Below are 17299 nucleotides of genomic sequence, written 5' to 3'. Positions count from 1 at the left end.
AAGTCGGGCTGCGAAGCTGCGTCGTGTCCTGTTTCCTATAAACACCTAAAAATACTCATTTGAGAGAGTCTATAAATGACCTTTAAATATTTGTCTTCTTGAACTTTGAAAGAAATGAGAAGGCAAATATAGTTTCTGTGCGTAGCAAACTACTTTAATATGTATCGAAAGAATCTATTAGATACAGTGGATGTCCAAATTAGGAAGATAATAACATGAGAGCTAAGCAATGAATGGTTCACTATCAAAAGCTCAATATGAAAGAACAGTGTGATCCAACATGGTCAGTAAAGTGGAAGTATTGATTGTTTAGCAGAAACGCTCGTTCTCCAAACATAGCCGAAAGCCGAAGCTTATGATTCAAGGGAACGAGTAGTTAATTGAACTCTGTGTGGGATTGAGATTTAAGAAGCTATCTTGATGTCCACGGAACATCTGAAAACAAGCATCTTTTTCCTTGAAGCTTCCGCATTGTGCATGGGGGACTTCAGGGCTGAATTCTTCTGTTTTAAGCTCAGCAAGTGTATGGGGGACTAAAAGAACTTGAAGAAAAAGAAAACTTGCTCCAAATACATCAATCAACTATCTTGAACATTGGAAACCACAGAATGAGCCATCAATTTCATAGTACAGAGACACTCACATCAAGTATCTTAACTTACTATATTGAATAATGATGTCATTTCTCTATTATGAGAAATCGATAATTGCCCTTTTAGTAGTATCTTGTCAGGAAACAGGTGATGTAAATCGACATGAAGCGCTTGGATTACATGTCTTCTGCCTTCTGATCATCCATTTCAGCTTGGTTTGTTCTGATATGAGCTCGGTGCCTTCGTTTCTCACATGGATTGTACCAGTTGTTGTGATTAGGAGGAAGCACCCAATCCTTCCCTTCGACGTAGGAGATGTCCATGAAGGAGGCTGCTTGACACTGATCCAGTTGCTTAGCATATGATGTTCTTAGTGTGTAGTTGGCTCCTGGACCCATGCATTCATACTCGCCAAAGTATACTGACCTGCAAGAGCATAGATCCAAGTGCAATGTATTTTGCAGATATCAACGATTTGAGTTGGAATTATAGATATGATCAGAGAAGGAGTATGAGGAAATCAGAAACTTGTATTAAAGATCAACCACAGACTGGTCTCTGCTCGGATCATTCCAGTCATTCCATCCTTCAGGAGCTATGATGCTCGCCATGTACGTTCTGGAGAAGACCACAGTTGCGTAAGGCCACCATGCTCTGCCAAGCCACACTTTCCCTGTTCCACCGATGCTGCAATTGACGAAGGAAAACCCCGTCTTCTCGGTCGCCGACGACCTTCCATGAGCCGTGATGCATCCGGTGACACCGCCCACGTCGCTGGTTGCTTGCTTTGCTATGGAATTGATCGTGCAGGCCTGCATGGCAATGTGTCGAACACCAAACTGCTTTAGTAAATGCACTTCGACACCTATCGAACAGTGGACGCAAAACAAGTCTCTTTACCTCGTACAGTGATCTGGCGTTGCCAAAGATGAAATCGATCGAGCCTTCGATGAAGCACTCACGAAAGTAATGCCTCCCGCGCTCGTCGAGCAGCGTGTCTTGCGCCCCGTAGAATCCGCAGCCATAGAGGGCTGCTTGGTCTCCGGCTATTCTAAGCGCCACCGCTTGCGCTCCAACGTCGCCAGGGGATGCAGGAGGTGCTGTGTTCTGCATTATACCATGTATAATCGGAAACAGAGTAGCTAACAAAAGAACCAAGTCATTTGACGGTGGACTGCTTGCCTGAAAACTTATGTTGTATGCTATGAAATTGAAGGAAAAGATGGAGACAGAAGCACTGTAGATAGTTCCTCCAGTGGAGTTGGCGGTGTCGTTCCATGCAATGGAGGTGTTCAAGAAACCTTGGCCTTGCATTGTGATGTTGGTCTTGTTAGCCCACACGAATAACTTCTCCCTGCCACACAACAAAAACACCTCCATCGGTTGTCTGAGTCACAGTCAACAAGCAAGAAAGTAGGACTTGTCGCATGGAGTAGAAACCTGTATACGCCGGAGTCGAGGATGATGAGAGTCCGACTCGGACTGTAGTCTGGCACGGCGTCGATTGCTCTCTGCACGCTGCTGAAGTTTGCGCACCCTTTCTGATCCACTGTCAGGATTAGTGTTGCATTCTGCTCCAACGCGAGCGGCGACACCCACTTCGAGTTGTCGCATGCTCTACGTCGTCTCCTCCGGTGATTTTGCCGGCGGTGGCGGTGGTGGTGGTGGTGGTGCCCTCGCCACAGCACTTGCTCGATCAAAGACACGACATTGTCGATGAAGGCTGAGCTCGGGCTTAGCACACTGCTCACGATGTTACCGAGTAGGTCGCCACTGCTAGTGGGAGTCTCAGAAAGGACTGTAGCAGGAGGAAAGGTGTTGAAGGATAGTAGAACGGAGACGAGTGCAAAGGAAATGGCTGAGAACCAGAGGAAGGGCTTCCCAAGCCTCCTCATGGTCATTTTGCTACGTTGGTCCATGATGGTTTTGATCATGTAGGGGGTGTGTCTACATTTATTTGGGGAGGTAGGGGAGTCGTAGAGGGCAAGGAATGGGAGCGTACATGATTGTAAAGTACGCCTTTTGTGGTAGTGGAGGGAGTGACGGTGACTGTGGAGGTTGGAGAAGGCCGAAGCTAATGCCTTTAGCAGCATGCAGAGTGGCACTGTGATGCAAGCCGACCAACATCTATTGGCCTTTGTTTGATGGAAAAGGCTGGCAAAGATTAAACTAAGGAGACCAAAGATCTCTCGTCTTGGATGCAATCGATGGAGGAGATACAAAACCGAGCTACTCTACCTTACAAGCCAACATTCTCCAGTTTCTTAAGTCAAAAGGGCGATACGATGAACGCAAGATCAATGCTGAAGAAGTTGAATGTGAGTGCACTCGATGTATTCTTTTCGATGCAGTGTCAAGATGATGATGTTGCTTCTAAATGTGGAAACTGGGAATAGTGTGATGGCGGTTCATCGATTGCACAAGGAGGAGCACCTAGCAATTTATGTAAGACTGCAAAAACAATTGTTCTTGATAGAAGCAGGAAAAGAAGAGATTCTGTCTTCAAGAACAATGATGAACAGGTATTTCCTCAATAGAGAAGAAAAGAACAAAGAAATGATGAATTCTACATAGCCTCGAATTTTAGATATATATGGTTATAATATATCATAAATATGTATATCATTTCAATTTTCATGTCATGTATCTCCGTTTCTTTTGTTTTTTATTTCTCAGAAAATGATTTTTTTTCCTTTCTATTTTTTATTATTCCGACCTAATACCGATACACGTGGCAGTTTTAGCAATAAAAGCTTCCATACGGCACGAATGCCGCCACGTCACGTCGCATTTGATGACCAATCCTGGCCAACATAATAAATTATGCCACGTAGTCCTTTGTGGTGCTAATGGGCGAATTCCTAAAGTTCGTGTACCGAGGTGCAAAAAGGACAGAAAAATATCGTCTCTCGCGGAATCTGACCACTCATCAAACAATCACACGACTCTTGATGAGCCGTGCGCCGCGGTCGGCTACCGTCACTGCACAGGATTGGAAATCTCACATCCTAGATATTTTACACAAGTGTTTCTCGATGACGTGGAGAAGTTCGGAACGTTGGATGAGGATCAACAGAAAACGATGAGGTCCCCGTAAGCACCTCGCGTAAGAAAAGGTAGTGGTCATAGGCGTCTACTCTATCTTTCCTATACCTAACAACCGTGAAAGATTAATTAAAAGAACAATCCGGCCTCTCTTTCGATCGAAACCCTCCGCCTCCGTCTCATCGATTCCTCCTCTCATCCATGACCGTCGGCGCCGCCTCCTCCGATCGACCGCCGCCTCCCGCGGTCGCCGCCACCCGCCTCTCCCCGGGCTTCCGTTTCCACCCAACCGACGAGGAGCTCGTCAGCTATTACCTCAAGCGGAAGGTTTGCGGTCGGTCGCTCCGCGTCGACGCCGTCGCCGAGGTTGACCTCTACAAGCACGAGCCCTGGGATCTCCCCGTCCTCTCTCGGATCCAGAGCCGCGACCTGGAGTGGTACTTCTTCAGCCCCCTCGATCGCAAGTACTCCAACCGATCGCGGACCAACCGTGCCACCGCGGAGGGTTATTGGAAGACTACTGGCAAGGACCGGCCAGTACGCCGTGGCCCCCGCATCGTCGGCATGAAGAAAACGCTCGTGTTCCATGCCGGCCGGGCGCCGCGCGGGACCAGGACGAACTGGGTGATGCACGAGTACCGCCTCGAAGATGAGGAGTTGACCCAGGCCGGGATTTCGCAGGTACACCATGAGCTTTTCTTCATTTTCTTTGGATGAAATTAGGTAGTTTGGTCAAGGATTGAATTTGGGATCATGGGTGGGGAAGGATGCGTATGTAGTATGCAGGATCTTTCAGAAGAACGGTGCTGGGCCCCAAAACGGGGCACAGTACGGAGCACCATTTCTTGAAGAAGAATGGGAAGAAGAGGCAGATATGGGACCGGTTTTGATGCCAGATGGTAGGGAAGATGAATTTAACGAAGCCACAGAAAAGGAGTATTTGCAATTCAGTGACTTCCTGCAGGTGACTGAATCAATGTGCCATTCTTAATTCTGTTTTCATTTTCTTTCCATGATCAATCAACCATTTTTCTTGAGCTTAATTTAGTAGTTTAAATAAATCATTGGTGAACTACATGTGTTATGTTACATGCCTTTTATTTGGTTTTGATATTTACATATCTTTCACATGCAGATATGGCATATAGCTTTGCATGATATTTTAGCTATTACAATGTTCAATATGTGTCAACTTTTTTGTAGAGATGATATTGTATCTGGTAAAGCACACCTATGGTCTCCTACTGGGTACACCCCTTTTCGGTCGGATGAATTTCCAATTCTTATCCACATGAATGATTTTGTTGCCTTTTACTTCGGCGATTATTGTTATGTTGTCTGATATAAATTTCACTGTAACCACTAATCTTGTTACTTTTGAGTTTACTGCTAGTTCAACGATTTTTTAGGAATACCTTATACCTCAGTATCCTGTTTATTTTTCATCTGATGTTTGTTTAATTTGAGAAACTTTACCTAATACCTACCAAACATCAGTTCTCATATGTACTTTCTGTTACCATGCTTCATTTTGTCTGGGTATTGCTAGTAGGAGCATAGTGCTATATTATTTTTGTTAGTTCGTATATCTGAATATCTTTATAAATCAATACACTTTTCCACTGAAAAATGTACTGTTTAGGCTCAATTTTAGCTTATAGCTTGTTTTTAAATTGAAACTCATGCCTTGGAAACCTAGGCATATTCATTATACCATTTTGCACAGAACTATTCCAACTTACTCTGACCACCTTGTTGTTGTTTAATTTTATTTGTTTCTGAGAGGAAACTTCTTTTTCTTCTCATAGGTGCTATTAAGTTCATCATAAAGGTCGAGTGGAATTGCATAGTTTAGTATGATAAGTAGCGTGGCCAGATCTAATAATCAACATTGGTGGTCTTTGAAATTTTTTGGAACATGAAGCACAATATTCCCAGAGCAGCACTTTCATGGAATTGCATCATGGGTTTAAAGATTATAAATTGCAGATTATTTTCGCTATGAATTGCCACCAGTTATCTTGTCTTTGCTTGTATATTGTTGCTATAAACGAAAAGCATTTCAGAAGCGTTAAAGTTCTATCTACGAAATGCTAGACAGTAGGATATAAGGTTTCAGCCAGGCTTTCAACTATGTTCAGCCAATGATAGTGATTCTGACATTGTAAATTCATGTTTTTGTTTTTGAACCATATTGAAGGATCAGAATCCTGAAGGCTTTTCTTTGACATTCCAATTTCAATGACTTCTATAGGAGACTGTTGAAGGATAGAAATATTCTTTATGTTTGTTGTCCTCTTTGCAATGCTACCACATAACATTTGAGTTTGAAGTGGTTAGAAGGACAATGACTATAGCTATGCAAATGCTTGTTTGTTGTGTTTATTGTTGGTTATCACTGACTAAAATGTATTTATTGGAAAATTTCTCGTGAGTCGCTGACCTGAAGTCGCACATGTATCCTTGTAAAGCTTGGAATATGCAATGAAATATAATCTTGTGTACATTTTTCATCCATCCTATATGCCCTTGAGCTTAGTCTTCATCTGTTGGTCAACAGTTAGAAATTCTCATATGATGCTATACAGAGATGACATGGAAAGAAGTGCCAAATTGTTGGCTCACCATCTGTTAGGTGGATGTCACATCATCATGACATGGATGCCAGGATGCCACATTATCCTCGGCACCAATGTGACATCCATATGGTGACATACAGAGCTGACATGGCAATGGGTGCCAATTTTTTGTTCACCATGTGTTAGATGGATGCCAAATTATCATGACATCGATGCCACCCTACTACCACATTATCATCTTGTGGATGCTACATGATATGATGTAGCAACAGTCATTATGTGAGGGCCTGAACATCAGCACCCAATTTCTTTTTGTGGTTAAGGTCAAGTCTTCTTTTTTGGCATAAGTTGGTCATTTGACAATACATTAGATGGGTATAACTTGGGTTAAAACTGACATGGGATAACATGCGGAAACAACAAGAATTACTTGTAGGGTATCTAAATTTTGTACGAATAATTTACCAATACTTTTAGGGTGTGGTGGACTCTTTATACATGTGGACATCTTGCAAACATCTTAGTCAAATCAAATTAGCAGATCTGATGAAAGATTAATATTCATGTTATATATACTTTTATTTGATATTGATCTGATATTTTATTTCATGTAATAATTTAGCGTGATATGTGGTCAAGTAACACTGTTGATGTATACATGAACAGTTCTGGAATATGTCTCCAAGTTAATTGGGGACTAATGTATCTGTAAATTATTTGTGAAAATTTACAAAATTTCTGGAGATTTTGACACTTTATTTCAATTTTCAATGGAAATTGTTTATTGTTATCCTTTACTCGACTGGGATAGACAATATATTTCTGATTAGCAATTTTTACTAAAATTTTGAATTATTTTCAGAATGAAGACTTGGAGAATAAACATGTGAATGATTCCAATTTTGTGGCAGATCTGGATCGGAAGGACTGTGTTAGCCTTCCAGGAGATGCCACCATTTTACTGGATGAGGTACCTTTCACCAACATGGTCGAGTTTGTTAATGAACCTGGACAACAGATTAATCCAACTCCCATTGATGACATGGAAAAGAAGCCTCTCATTGAAGATTTTGCACATTATCATACTCGTCCAAATGACAAGGATGAATACGTGGAGTTGGATGACCTTGCAGATTCTGCAAATGTTGTGTACCCCTTCAGTGAAGAATATGGTTTTCCTATAAAAGCTTGCCATGCTAAGAATACGCATGGGGCAGGTGGAAATAGCAACTTACAGAAGATACTTGATGTTGAGGAGTTCTTTGACACAATGAGCCAAAATTCCGATCATTTAGAATCACTCCAGATGTCCCCAGTGCAGGAGAATTTCTTTGTCCAACCAAATGATTTGAATCCTTTAGCCGAGGGCTGTCCATCCAGTCAACAGCTTCAAGAGAAAACGGTATTCTATGATGCACCTAGTGACAATCCATCATTCAGGCATGAAAATGCTCCAGTGAATGGACTTCTGTACTTACCCGCCTATAACCCATCTGGTTTTGAGATGGTTGATGACTTGCTAGCTTACTTTGATGCTACTGATGGTAGTTTACATCATGACACTATGGGTTTTACAGGAAGACCAGAGTGTATCAAATCATCTGATCAGTCCACCTTTACTGGAGAGGTAAGAGCCGGCAGACTGTCATATATATGGAAACTTTTTTTAATGTCTATGAAATACCTTTTGTTTTCTTTCCATGTATAATAGGTTGATGGCAGCAATTGCCCAACAAGTAAGGCAACAGCACAGGTGCTAGATATAGATACTGTGGGTGGAGCATCATCATCAGCTTCATCTGTAGCTTATAAGCAGTCTAAGGGCAATTATGAGGAGGTTGCTGTAAGACCAGGTATGGCTGTGTTCTTTCGTCGGTGGTGGTGGTAAAACTATAAAAAAAAAACATAATCATATTAACTACTCCTATTATGTTTCTATTACTCTGCAAATTCGTGGATTAATTAAGTTCCAATTTCCTCCTAATCTCTCCGAAGTTCCCCTTATGTTTTATTATGTATCATATTTTTCCCATTAAACTGTCATATTCTCGGTAGATTCTGGATGTCTTTAATGCACTATTAGCTTATTTAGTGATGGTTGGTTGCATAATTGTCTGATAGTTGAACTGTCACAATTACACGATAAATTGGATTCAGCTCTCTGTAGCTTAGTTAGACTTGTTCATACCCTAAAAGTTCTTCCAACTTCTTGGTGCAGATGTCCAAATGAGTGATGCCAACGACAAAACTGTTACGAAACATCTGTTGAACATGTTGGGCTCAATCCCTGCGCCTCCTGCATGTGCTGCTGAGTTTCCTTCAGGGTCAGGAAAGTCTGTGGCACAAATCTCTGGAAACCACTCAGCCAGTTCAATCCATGTCACAGCTGGGTTTTTTCACATTTGCGGTTCAACTATGTCAGAAAATGCTGGCTACTGGTCCTTGCAGAAGAATGGACATGTGGATCTCATCCTTTCCTACAACAGTATGGCAGATAATCTAGTCAGAAAAACTGTGGGCCCTGGATGTATCGCAAAGAATCAGGTTGATGTGGTGTCGGTGATGCTTCGAGTTGGCTTATATGTTTTCTTCCTTTCAGCATTGATTCTTACAATCAGCCATAAAGTGGGAATGAGTATTTGTGGAAGGTAAGTCGGCTTTTATCCCAGTGACAGTTTACCTGAAAACTATGTATGCTCGTGTTCGGGGATTATGCAATGTATGTGTCTTAACTTGGAAGTGTAGCTGGTTCAACAATGCCATTTTGATAGAAGCTGGTTCAAAAATATGTAGAGGATTACATTGTATTTGGTTGTAGGTAGCTCCACAATGTTTAACAGGACATCATTTTCTGGTTAAAGTATTGCCTAATTGGCAATTCCTTCAAGCCTTAATGTATGAGACTGGGTTTACTCCTCTTCACCGGCCGGTTTCATCTCTGTGCCTGGGTAATTAGGATGTTGTAGGGGATGTTGTGTACCTTTACAGTTGAAATGGCAAAAGCAGAGTACCTCACAAGCTTATTAATAGGAACTTGGGAGTGATATTTCCTTACACCTTTGCTTCACAAGCTTATTACTGATCACGGAGTTCGGCTTTGCTGACTGTGTGTGTACCTGTATCCCTTGAATGGAGAATTCGAACGCAACAAATCATTATGGCATGTGTGGCTTACATTGAAAGAAACTCTATTTCTCTGCGTTGTGTTCGTATGTGACGTGAATCGTGCCAAATTGACCTTAATTCATAATATTTGAGCCATCAAGATTATCCCTATGAAATGGGCTTTTAATTATGGAGATAAAAACTACCTAAGTTTACCTTACGATCTTACTTTAAATCATTTCCAATGAGTGTAAGCGCAACTAACCAAATCGAAGTCAATTTATTCACAACTGTCTTAGTCGCAGCTCAGCTGTGTTGTAGTTCTCTACTCTGGAAACAGAGAGTTAGAGAGAGAGAGAGAGAGAGAGAGAGAGAGAGATGCGGACACCGGCTGACACCAGCAGCACTTGTAGTCTTGAGAGGACCGCTTCCGGTTACTGGTAATGGTGGATCTCCGTATTCTTTCCGTCTAATTCTCTTCTCGTTGTCTCAAGGAGAAGAAGAACAATGGATCCCGTGGGGGAAGACATTGGTCACAACAACAACATCGACAACAACACTAACAGCAATCGCCAGTTCACCCCCGCCGCCTCCGTCGTCAAAGGCAAGAGGACAAAGCGGCAGAGGCCAGTCACAGTGGCCGCCACCGTCCCGGCTTCTTCGGCCGAGCTTTCGAGCAGCCCCATCGAGGACGACGACGAGAACATGGCCAACTGCCTTATCCTCCTCTCTCGGGGTCACTTGTCAGACACTGAAACGACGGCGGAGGAAGCCATCACCGAAGCCGCCACGGCGACCCAGGCGAAGGCCGGGTTCTGCTTCTACCGGTGCAAGACGTGCGACAGATGTTTCCCATACGTCCAGGCTCTCGGAACAAGAAGCCGAAGGTTGCACCCCTCCACGAAGACGGTCCTCGAGTAAGCATGGATTCCATATGCGGGTCGGAGTTCTTGACCGGGCAGGCTCTCGGCGGCCACAAGCGGCGGCACCGGCCCATAACAGCGGCCGAGTCAACCGAAGCCAAGAAGGACAAGAACGTCCTCTTACTGGACCTTAATCTCCCTGCGCCATCGGACGATAACTGCGACGGGTTGCCGAAGTCGCCGTCATCCGTGGCTTTTTCTCTCATCGTCGGCCTTAGTGGATCGCCATTACTGCTAAACAACGAATCCGTTTTCCTTTTCCTTGCAAACATGATTCTTTGGGTTCTTTGACTTCATTTCTTTTCCCGTAGATATGTTGTGGATGTCATGAGAGAAGACAATTAATCGTTCTCATGACAAGAGAAAGAGTGCAAAGTACACTCCATCAAGCGACAAAGAGGAGAAGAGTGTGAGCGTTTTGCTTCTCCACCACCAAGGAAAAGTTATGGGTCTGATTTGCCTTCAAGCCAACCTCTCTTCACATTGAATGCCAAAGGAACAAAAGAAGAGTCGAAGAACACGCACACACTTGCACTCGATAGAACCGCAGAAGGTATCTGTACGCTTGTACGTATCTCCTCTGTTGGGAGGTCCAAACGTACTCTTAGCCCAACACATCCCCACAACATTACATGTTAACGATGAGAGTGGATCACAGAAGATTGAGCACGACTTGGCAAAGAGACACCTGAAGAGCAAGTCAGTGCGCAGATACCTTCATTAAATAGTCCAACGAATTTAATGCTCAGTGACTCAATCTAATCGTTGGTGTCAGTGAAGTGCACGTTTTGGCATGGAGGGGGAGAAGTCTGACATTGTGACATGGGGAGAGGATCACCTTCCCTTCACTATCCATCCACTACCTTCTCTAGCTTTGCGTTCAATGGAGTTGCAGACTCTTAAGGAGATAAACATGGCACCCTCTTCTGGAGAGGGTACTTTTGACCTCAGGATTTCAAAGACGACCAACTTAGACGAATGATATGTACCATCAAACAAATCACTGAAACATATTTCAATTTCGTACTAATTAAATTGTACACCCTGAAGCCAACCACGACACATTTCTTTCCTTTCCTATGAAAACAATATGGAGTGAAGAATACATCACAGAACAGATTGGACATGCTGCTATTGCGTATGCGTTACTTGCTTTATTCCTTTTTGTATTGAAGTCAGGGGACAATTTCATCTTCTAGGAGGAAGAAACAGCAGGAGACTGGGTAATGCCAGCGATCATCTTGAGTGAAAGGCAAGGCTGGTCCACTGGTACCTGTACAGAGGAGATCACAGTTTGTACTCAGAAAAAGCTTTCATGTGTTGTCGCATGTTGTTGCTTCCATTTTGAATCTTTCATATGCAAGAAGTTATTCAATCTCACACATGAACATGTACTGCTAAGAGAAAGCAGCATCCAACATGTAGCTGGAGACCACTGTTTGCTTCACTAGATGAGACAAAGAACAGCAGGCCAAACCCATGCAGAAAGGGGATACATGCAGAGTGCAGAGAGAAACACAAAAGACTTTCGAAAATTGAGATTGCTATGTCAATGTAAATGTTTCAGATGTTATGTAAACAAATAAATAAATATTGTTATGTCAAATTCCATTACCAAAATTTTGAGAGAGAACATTTCAGATATGTTGGCTGGACAGCATAAATATCAGATAGAAGTAGTAAAAATAAAGAAGACTCACAAAATGTCCTGCTTTTAGGATCCAGTAGAAATGCAAGTTCTTGTAAGACTTGAGGAAGCCCTTGGTGACTCCAGGTTCCTCAGTAGTGCAGTATAAAGGTGTTCTATCAATGCTGTTAAAATCCTTTAGCCCTTCCCATCTGAAAAATAATAGGGAGAAAAAACCTTCATGAACTAAAGTAAAGACAATGTTTCCAGCCAAGGATTTGAAAGGAGAACATAGAAGTGGATAGATTAGAAGTGGTTTATGATGCTCACTTCAGCTTTTGAACCCATGCCTCAGTGCCCTTAGTTGCACAAATCAGATCAACCTGCATGGAACAAAAATCAAGTGCATGCAGATGGGTTATACTGCTGTTTACAAGGGAATTACTTTCCATAATCATAGCAAAAAAATATAACACAAATCAAGAGGAAAACTGGATGTATCATATTTATTTGGCCTAATAGTTGGTACATCTTTTCCTCCAGAAGTAGATCTGTGCATGCAGATGGAGATTGAAACATTAGTAAACTATGCTCTGTACTCTAAAATCCTCCACCTGTTGAATAAATAAGCCCAATTGTGAGCCACTTGAATTATTGTCCAATTCTTCTTGGTCAAAATCGACAGTACTGCCAGTAAGGATCAGTACTGCAGGTGATGGGCTTTTCTCCCTTCAGACTTCTCAGTAACTCATCAATGAACTCAAATTTTAGTTCATGCATTTCTTCCCCCACCATTCTTGATGATAAGACCTAAGCCATCAACCAAAACACCTTTTCACTAAAGATGTTCTTATGGCTCCCAGAAACTTCTCATTCAAAGGCCTCCCTCTTTTAAGAAAGCAATTGGGACCAACAGAGGATGTTCATTTATCCTTTTATCTTTTGTTCTCATCACATGTTGGTTTCATTGGAATCATCAGATATGAAATGGTTAAACAGGAAAAATCCAATGAAAGGGTGACAAACAAGAGATTGATTTTATCTTATCTACTGTCATTTGATCCTCATTTAATAATTGGAAGATTGATTGGATATGGATATCTCAAAGGTCTTCCTCACTAAGTGGACAAATTTGACCAAGCTGTGAGGATCATAATAAGCAAATCATTTTGGGCTTGTCAAAGTTTTCTTTGTTGGTCTCTGAGAGCCAACATGTAGAGAAAATAGTGGGCAATCCTTACCTGTCCATTGTAGATGGTGACATTAATCCCAAGGGAAAGGAGCTCATCAACCTGCAAGGAAGGGTAAGACCAGATACATTTTGACATGTTGTTAACTACATTGGAATTAGTCTAGTTAGAATAAGCTAAGGTATTGAATTCAGTAGGTGAGAGGCACCTCTCTGATCCTTGGCCTCATGAAATCACTTGAAAGGGAATTAAAGACATCATCAGACTGATTTCCCCAGCTGCAAAAGAAGGCAACAGCTCACAGTCAGCTATGAACCCATACTCATAGAATCTGTACTCAGAACTGATTGTAGAATAAACCATACCTTACAGTTTTTGGAATTATCTTAAGCTTTTCCCTGATCACACCATTCATGAGGCTTGAAATATCAACAGAGCTGGAAGCCTTGGAGCTCAGGTATGTTGGGTATGCCTTCATTGTTAGCTTCTCCGACTGCTGAACTGCTGTGACAGAAATCGGATCGTCCGCCGAATCCAATAAGAAGTTATAAAAATCCTGTAAATGTTCAATATCATTGAATTATCACAAAAATCCTTTTAACACTTCATTAGAAACTTATAGATCGGTGGAAGGCTACTGACAACATTATTACTGCCGGAAATAATCAAGCCCTCCAGATCACTCCATGAGTTTGTGGCATCAAGAAATTGACCTTTCTCTATCTCTTGTCTAATCCTTTCAGCAATACTGAATTTTGCAACATTGCAAATTAGATCAAATTATGTTTGCTTGATAGGAAAAGAAGGAAAAAAAAAGAGAGGAGTAGATTACATGTTTGACTTGTCTGCATCTTTGATGTCAAGCCTTGAGACATCTCGAAGTAGAGGCCCCCATGAGAACTGAATCACACAACAAAAGAGAGGAGGAAGGAAGATCACAGTTTGAACCAGGAACTGACTTGTTAGGAGAGCAAAAAGGCCATGAAGACTTGCCACAAAATCTTCAGGTGATATCCAGCTATCTCCCAAAGCAACACCTGCTCACATACAACAAATCGTGTTCTTGATGTCAAGATGTAGTAAGATGCAGATCAGGGAAAACACTACCTCCAAGCTTAAGCTTCAATTCCCCGGCCTTAATGGCTTCGACGATGGTCAAGGCGACGGTGACCGCGTACTTCCCTCCGTAAGACTCTGCTACGATGAAGAGTGGGCTGTTCCGCCATGACTCGTTCTCACCGTAGAGCTTCTTCAGAAGCGTAGTCAGGTCGACGGCTGCCTCCACATCTGTCCTCACGAAGAGGCTCTCGTCCTCCACGTAGCTGAATCCTGTTCCCACCGGGTTGTCCTACATTTCTCATTCGGTGGAAGGATCAAATGATTTGAAGGCACCGCAACGCAGCTTTCTTCATCGGACAGAGGACTCACCACAAAGAGGAGATCAGCTTTCTGCAGCCATGTCGATTTCCGAGGCTTCAAGTCGGCATCCAGCGGCCCGATCTCCTGGAAATTTCCGATCCCCACGCCCGAAGCACCCTTCCACCACGAAAACATGAATCAGAACTCAGATGTGGTTTCTGGTTTGTGGATTGTGCGTGTTAAAGGCGACTCACAGGCCCGCCCTGCAGCCACAGCACCGTCGGCCATGGAGTGGAGCCATTCTCGATCCTCTGCGGGCTCCGGTAGCGCCACCAGAACAGGTGAGCTTCTGCGTTTGCAAGACAATAACAAATCCATCACGTAAACGGATAGAGTTCGGTGCTCGGCGTTAACCATACACGAAATGGAAGATTACTCGGCCGGACTTCGACGTAGCCCCATTGCTCGGATCCGTCGGCAGTGCCGGTGGCAACGCAGATCTTAACGGAGAGAAGAAAACAGCAGAGGAGGAGAGGGAGGAGTAGACGAGCAGAAGAAGTCTTCACCATCGTAAAGGGGAAGTACGGAATGGAAGTCGACGAGAGTGCAACGCAGGGAAGGAGGAGCGTATGTGTGGAGGATATAAACAGATATGTTGGGATTGGAAGGCAATTAAATAGATAACGACAGGAAATATACATACAGATCCCATGCATTTAGAAGCCGATCGGGTAACAAACTATATCTATTATATATAGGAGGTTGGATTTCACGTACCGAACTGCCATAAAATTGGGATTCGGCCGGCATTTTTGGGAAGCCGACAAATTCCATCATTTAAATATAGAAAGAAAACAATAGCCATTGAGATCTCGATCTCGGAAAACACGAATGTCGAAGAGATTGGGCATCGGAGAAATGGTTCCTGTGTTTCCGGTTGACGGATTGGCGGAAGAAATTGGAGGGCAAAAGACCGATTCGACCCGATAATACGAATGTGACTAAATCGTATTTGATCTAAAGATGGAAATCTTTGACAAAAATAAAATTGAATTTATATTTATTGTCGGACATGAGGGGCGAATCCTTAGCCACGTAGAGAAGATTCATCCCTCTCGCTATTCCTTCTCTTGCTTCCCCACTTTGACAACCTCGTGATGGAAATCATGGACGAGAAGAATGGTGACATCTCAAGGTTTGATTTCTGGACTCGTGAAACATAAATGAAAAGAAAAGGAAAAGGCGTCTGTTTCCTTGTTCTTATCTCTTCACTGTTTTTGGCATCATCATCGCTCGACGGCGACGGAAGGAAGTATATGCAGAGAAGACGTGGGCAGAGATGGCGGCGAAGAGAGGACGAGGTATGGAGGGTTGTGGCACTATGGAGATCACAAATGGTTGGTGTTGGTGGAGAGAAAGATGATGGCAACGCAAACCACAAGGCTTTAAGCCGGAGGAGGAGGTGGTGGTGGTGGTGGTGGAGACTAAAAAGATATTAGTAGTAAAATTGAAAGGTAAGCAAGCCGAGGTGGAAAGGCATTTTTGTCATTGCAAATTTTTTTTTTTGTCCAAATCCTCATATTCAACTTTGTTATTGAAATTATAAATACAAATGTATTTTTCCATGGTAAATTATTTGGAAAACAAAAATAGCAAAAATTCTAACAAATGATCATTTTTATATTTTGTTTTTTTTATTTTTAAGATTATTAGATAGACATCTCAAGAATAAGATATTTACATAAACACTCCGATTAAAAGAATATGATCGTTTCAATATACTCATTTATGAGGAATTTAAGAATGCAAAAGTAGTGTGAGAAATTTAGAAATTATTTTAATAAAAAAATAATTTGAAATAGATAATAGTAGAGAAATCCTATCCCTATCACCCGAAACATAATTAGAGGTTTTGAAAAGATTACACATATATAATTTTTACCTCTAACATCATCCATCCATATTTATCGATACGAAGTCGTAATATTTAAAATACAAGCCAAAAATACTATTGATCTATTTCAAAGTAATTATAATTATCTGTATGTTCGAGAATTAAGATTTAATGGTTTTTTTCAAAAATCATAAAATAAAATCATCATCTTATGATAATCTATAGAGGTATAGGACAAAAAATAAACTCACATGCTATCATTTATTTTTCTTATTTTCGCTTTTATTCCTTCAATGTTAACATAAACAAAAACAGCATTTGTAATTTCCAAAAAAATTATAGCCAAGTTGTGAAATAACTGAGCGAGCATCTAAGTCAAGATCACATCCTCCTCCAACATTGACTTTGAATGGGAGAAACGTGAGGAATAGTCGCTAGTCAGACATGATGAAGAGCAGCTCATTAATTCACCATCGGCCAAAAATTCAATGATAATTGCTGACCGACAGATTCCTCAACAGTTCTTTTCGGTGTTCATTGGATTCTCCGGTTTTTAGGTGTCAGTAAAGATTTATATACGTCACTTCAAAATTTGTAATGATAAATATGATATTTCCAAGTATTACAAGCACATATGTGTTGACCGAAAACAAGAGAGAGACAGAGAGAGAGAGAGAGAGAGAGAAGAAGAAGAAGATGATGATGATGATGGTGGTGGTGGTGGTGAAACATCTCCGAGCGTTTGTCATACACCTACCGAAACATGAAATGTCATGTGAAGGCGATGGGTACGATCCAAGCATGTGGATGTTCGTCCACCAGCGTCGTCAATGTGACCATCCAATGTGCGTTGTCATGCGATCATGTCATCAGTCAACACTTTTATTTACTTACTGATATTTCATATCATATTATTCAAACAATTCGTCCTCTCGCTGGATCACCTGATTTGGGTGGTGTTTTGGTCAACATGTTTGACCGTAG

The 17299-nt window shown here is 42.0% G+C and overlaps 3 protein-coding genes across 5 annotated transcripts; 1 reads left to right on the top strand and 2 right to left on the bottom strand.

The window, feature by feature from the left end:
• Positions 1 to 599: 599 nt before the first annotated feature.
• LOC103973826 (putative pectinesterase 14) lies at positions 600 to 2496 on the bottom strand. Its single transcript, XM_009388491.3, has 5 exons — positions 2034 to 2496; positions 1776 to 1947; positions 1494 to 1700; positions 1146 to 1405; positions 600 to 1019 (listed from the first exon to the last, which is right to left on the bottom strand). Exons 1-5 carry the CDS (start codon positions 2492 to 2494, stop codon positions 770 to 772), a joined length of 1350 nt encoding a protein of 449 aa, XP_009386766.2. The 5' UTR covers positions 2495 to 2496; the 3' UTR covers positions 600 to 769.
• A 1269-nt stretch (positions 2497 to 3765) lies between these two features.
• LOC135631801 (NAC domain-containing protein 78-like) lies at positions 3766 to 9104 on the top strand. Of its 3 annotated transcripts, none has more exons than XM_065139710.1 (6): positions 3766 to 4319; positions 4405 to 4602; positions 7080 to 7187; positions 7272 to 7844; positions 7929 to 8070; positions 8436 to 9104. In XM_065139710.1, the coding sequence occupies exons 1-6, from the start codon at positions 3840 to 3842 to the stop codon at positions 8867 to 8869; spliced, it is 1935 nt and encodes a 644-aa protein (XP_064995782.1). In that variant the 5' UTR covers positions 3766 to 3839; the 3' UTR covers positions 8870 to 9104. The 3 variants fall into 3 exon arrangements, with proteins under 3 accessions (XP_064995782.1, XP_064995781.1, XP_064995780.1); XM_065139709.1 differs by having other exon boundaries at positions 7269 to 7844; XM_065139708.1 differs by having other exon boundaries at positions 3767 to 4319; positions 7080 to 7844.
• Positions 9105 to 11231: 2127 nt separating this feature from the next.
• Positions 11232 to 15107, bottom strand: LOC103971578 (serine carboxypeptidase-like 51). The gene is made up of 13 exons (XM_009385638.3): positions 14858 to 15107; positions 14676 to 14770; positions 14491 to 14598; positions 14170 to 14410; positions 14056 to 14099; positions 13895 to 13962; positions 13705 to 13810; positions 13428 to 13618; positions 13271 to 13340; positions 13114 to 13164; positions 12203 to 12255; positions 11946 to 12084; positions 11232 to 11518 (listed from the first exon to the last, which is right to left on the bottom strand). The coding sequence occupies exons 1-13, from the start codon at positions 14988 to 14990 to the stop codon at positions 11441 to 11443; spliced, it is 1377 nt and encodes a 458-aa protein (XP_009383913.2). The 5' UTR covers positions 14991 to 15107; the 3' UTR covers positions 11232 to 11440.
• Between the last annotated feature and the right edge of the window lie 2192 nt (positions 15108 to 17299).

The sequence above is a fragment of the Musa acuminata genome, chromosome BXJ3-2 (genome assembly GCF_036884655.1).
Source record: "Musa acuminata AAA Group cultivar baxijiao chromosome BXJ3-2, Cavendish_Baxijiao_AAA, whole genome shotgun sequence".
Lineage (NCBI taxonomy): Eukaryota > Viridiplantae > Streptophyta > Magnoliopsida > Zingiberales > Musaceae > Musa > Musa acuminata.
This window is presented reverse-complemented; position numbering and strand designations above follow the sequence as displayed.

Coding starts and splice junctions, on each gene's coding strand:
- LOC103973826 (XM_009388491.3), bottom strand. CDS start 2,494: ATGACCATGAGGAGGCTTGGGAAGCCCTTCCTCTGGTTCTCAGCCATT. Junction 1,948..2,033: donor CTCGACTCCGGCGTATACAG/GTTTCTACTCCA, acceptor GTTGTGTGGCAG/GGAGAAGTTATTCGTGTGGG. Junction 1,406..1,493: donor ACGCCAGATCACTGTACGAG/GTAAAGAGACTT, acceptor ATTGCCATGCAG/GCCTGCACGATCAATTCCAT.
- LOC135631801 (XM_065139708.1), top strand. CDS start 3,840: ATGACCGTCGGCGCCGCCTCCTCCGATCGACCGCCGCCTCCCGCGGTC. Junction 4,320..4,404: donor CCCAGGCCGGGATTTCGCAG/GTACACCATGAG, acceptor TGGGTGGGGAAG/GATGCGTATGTAGTATGCAG. Junction 4,603..7,079: donor AATTCAGTGACTTCCTGCAG/GTGACTGAATCA, acceptor AATTATTTTCAG/AATGAAGACTTGGAGAATAA.
- LOC103971578 (XM_009385638.3), bottom strand. CDS start 14,990: ATGGTGAAGACTTCTTCTGCTCGTCTACTCCTCCCTCTCCTCCTCTGC. Junction 14,411..14,490: donor AAGCTGATCTCCTCTTTGTG/GTGAGTCCTCTG, acceptor TGAGAAATGTAG/GACAACCCGGTGGGAACAGG. Junction 14,100..14,169: donor ATTGAAGCTTAAGCTTGGAG/GTAGTGTTTTCC, acceptor GTATGTGAGCAG/GTGTTGCTTTGGGAGATAGC.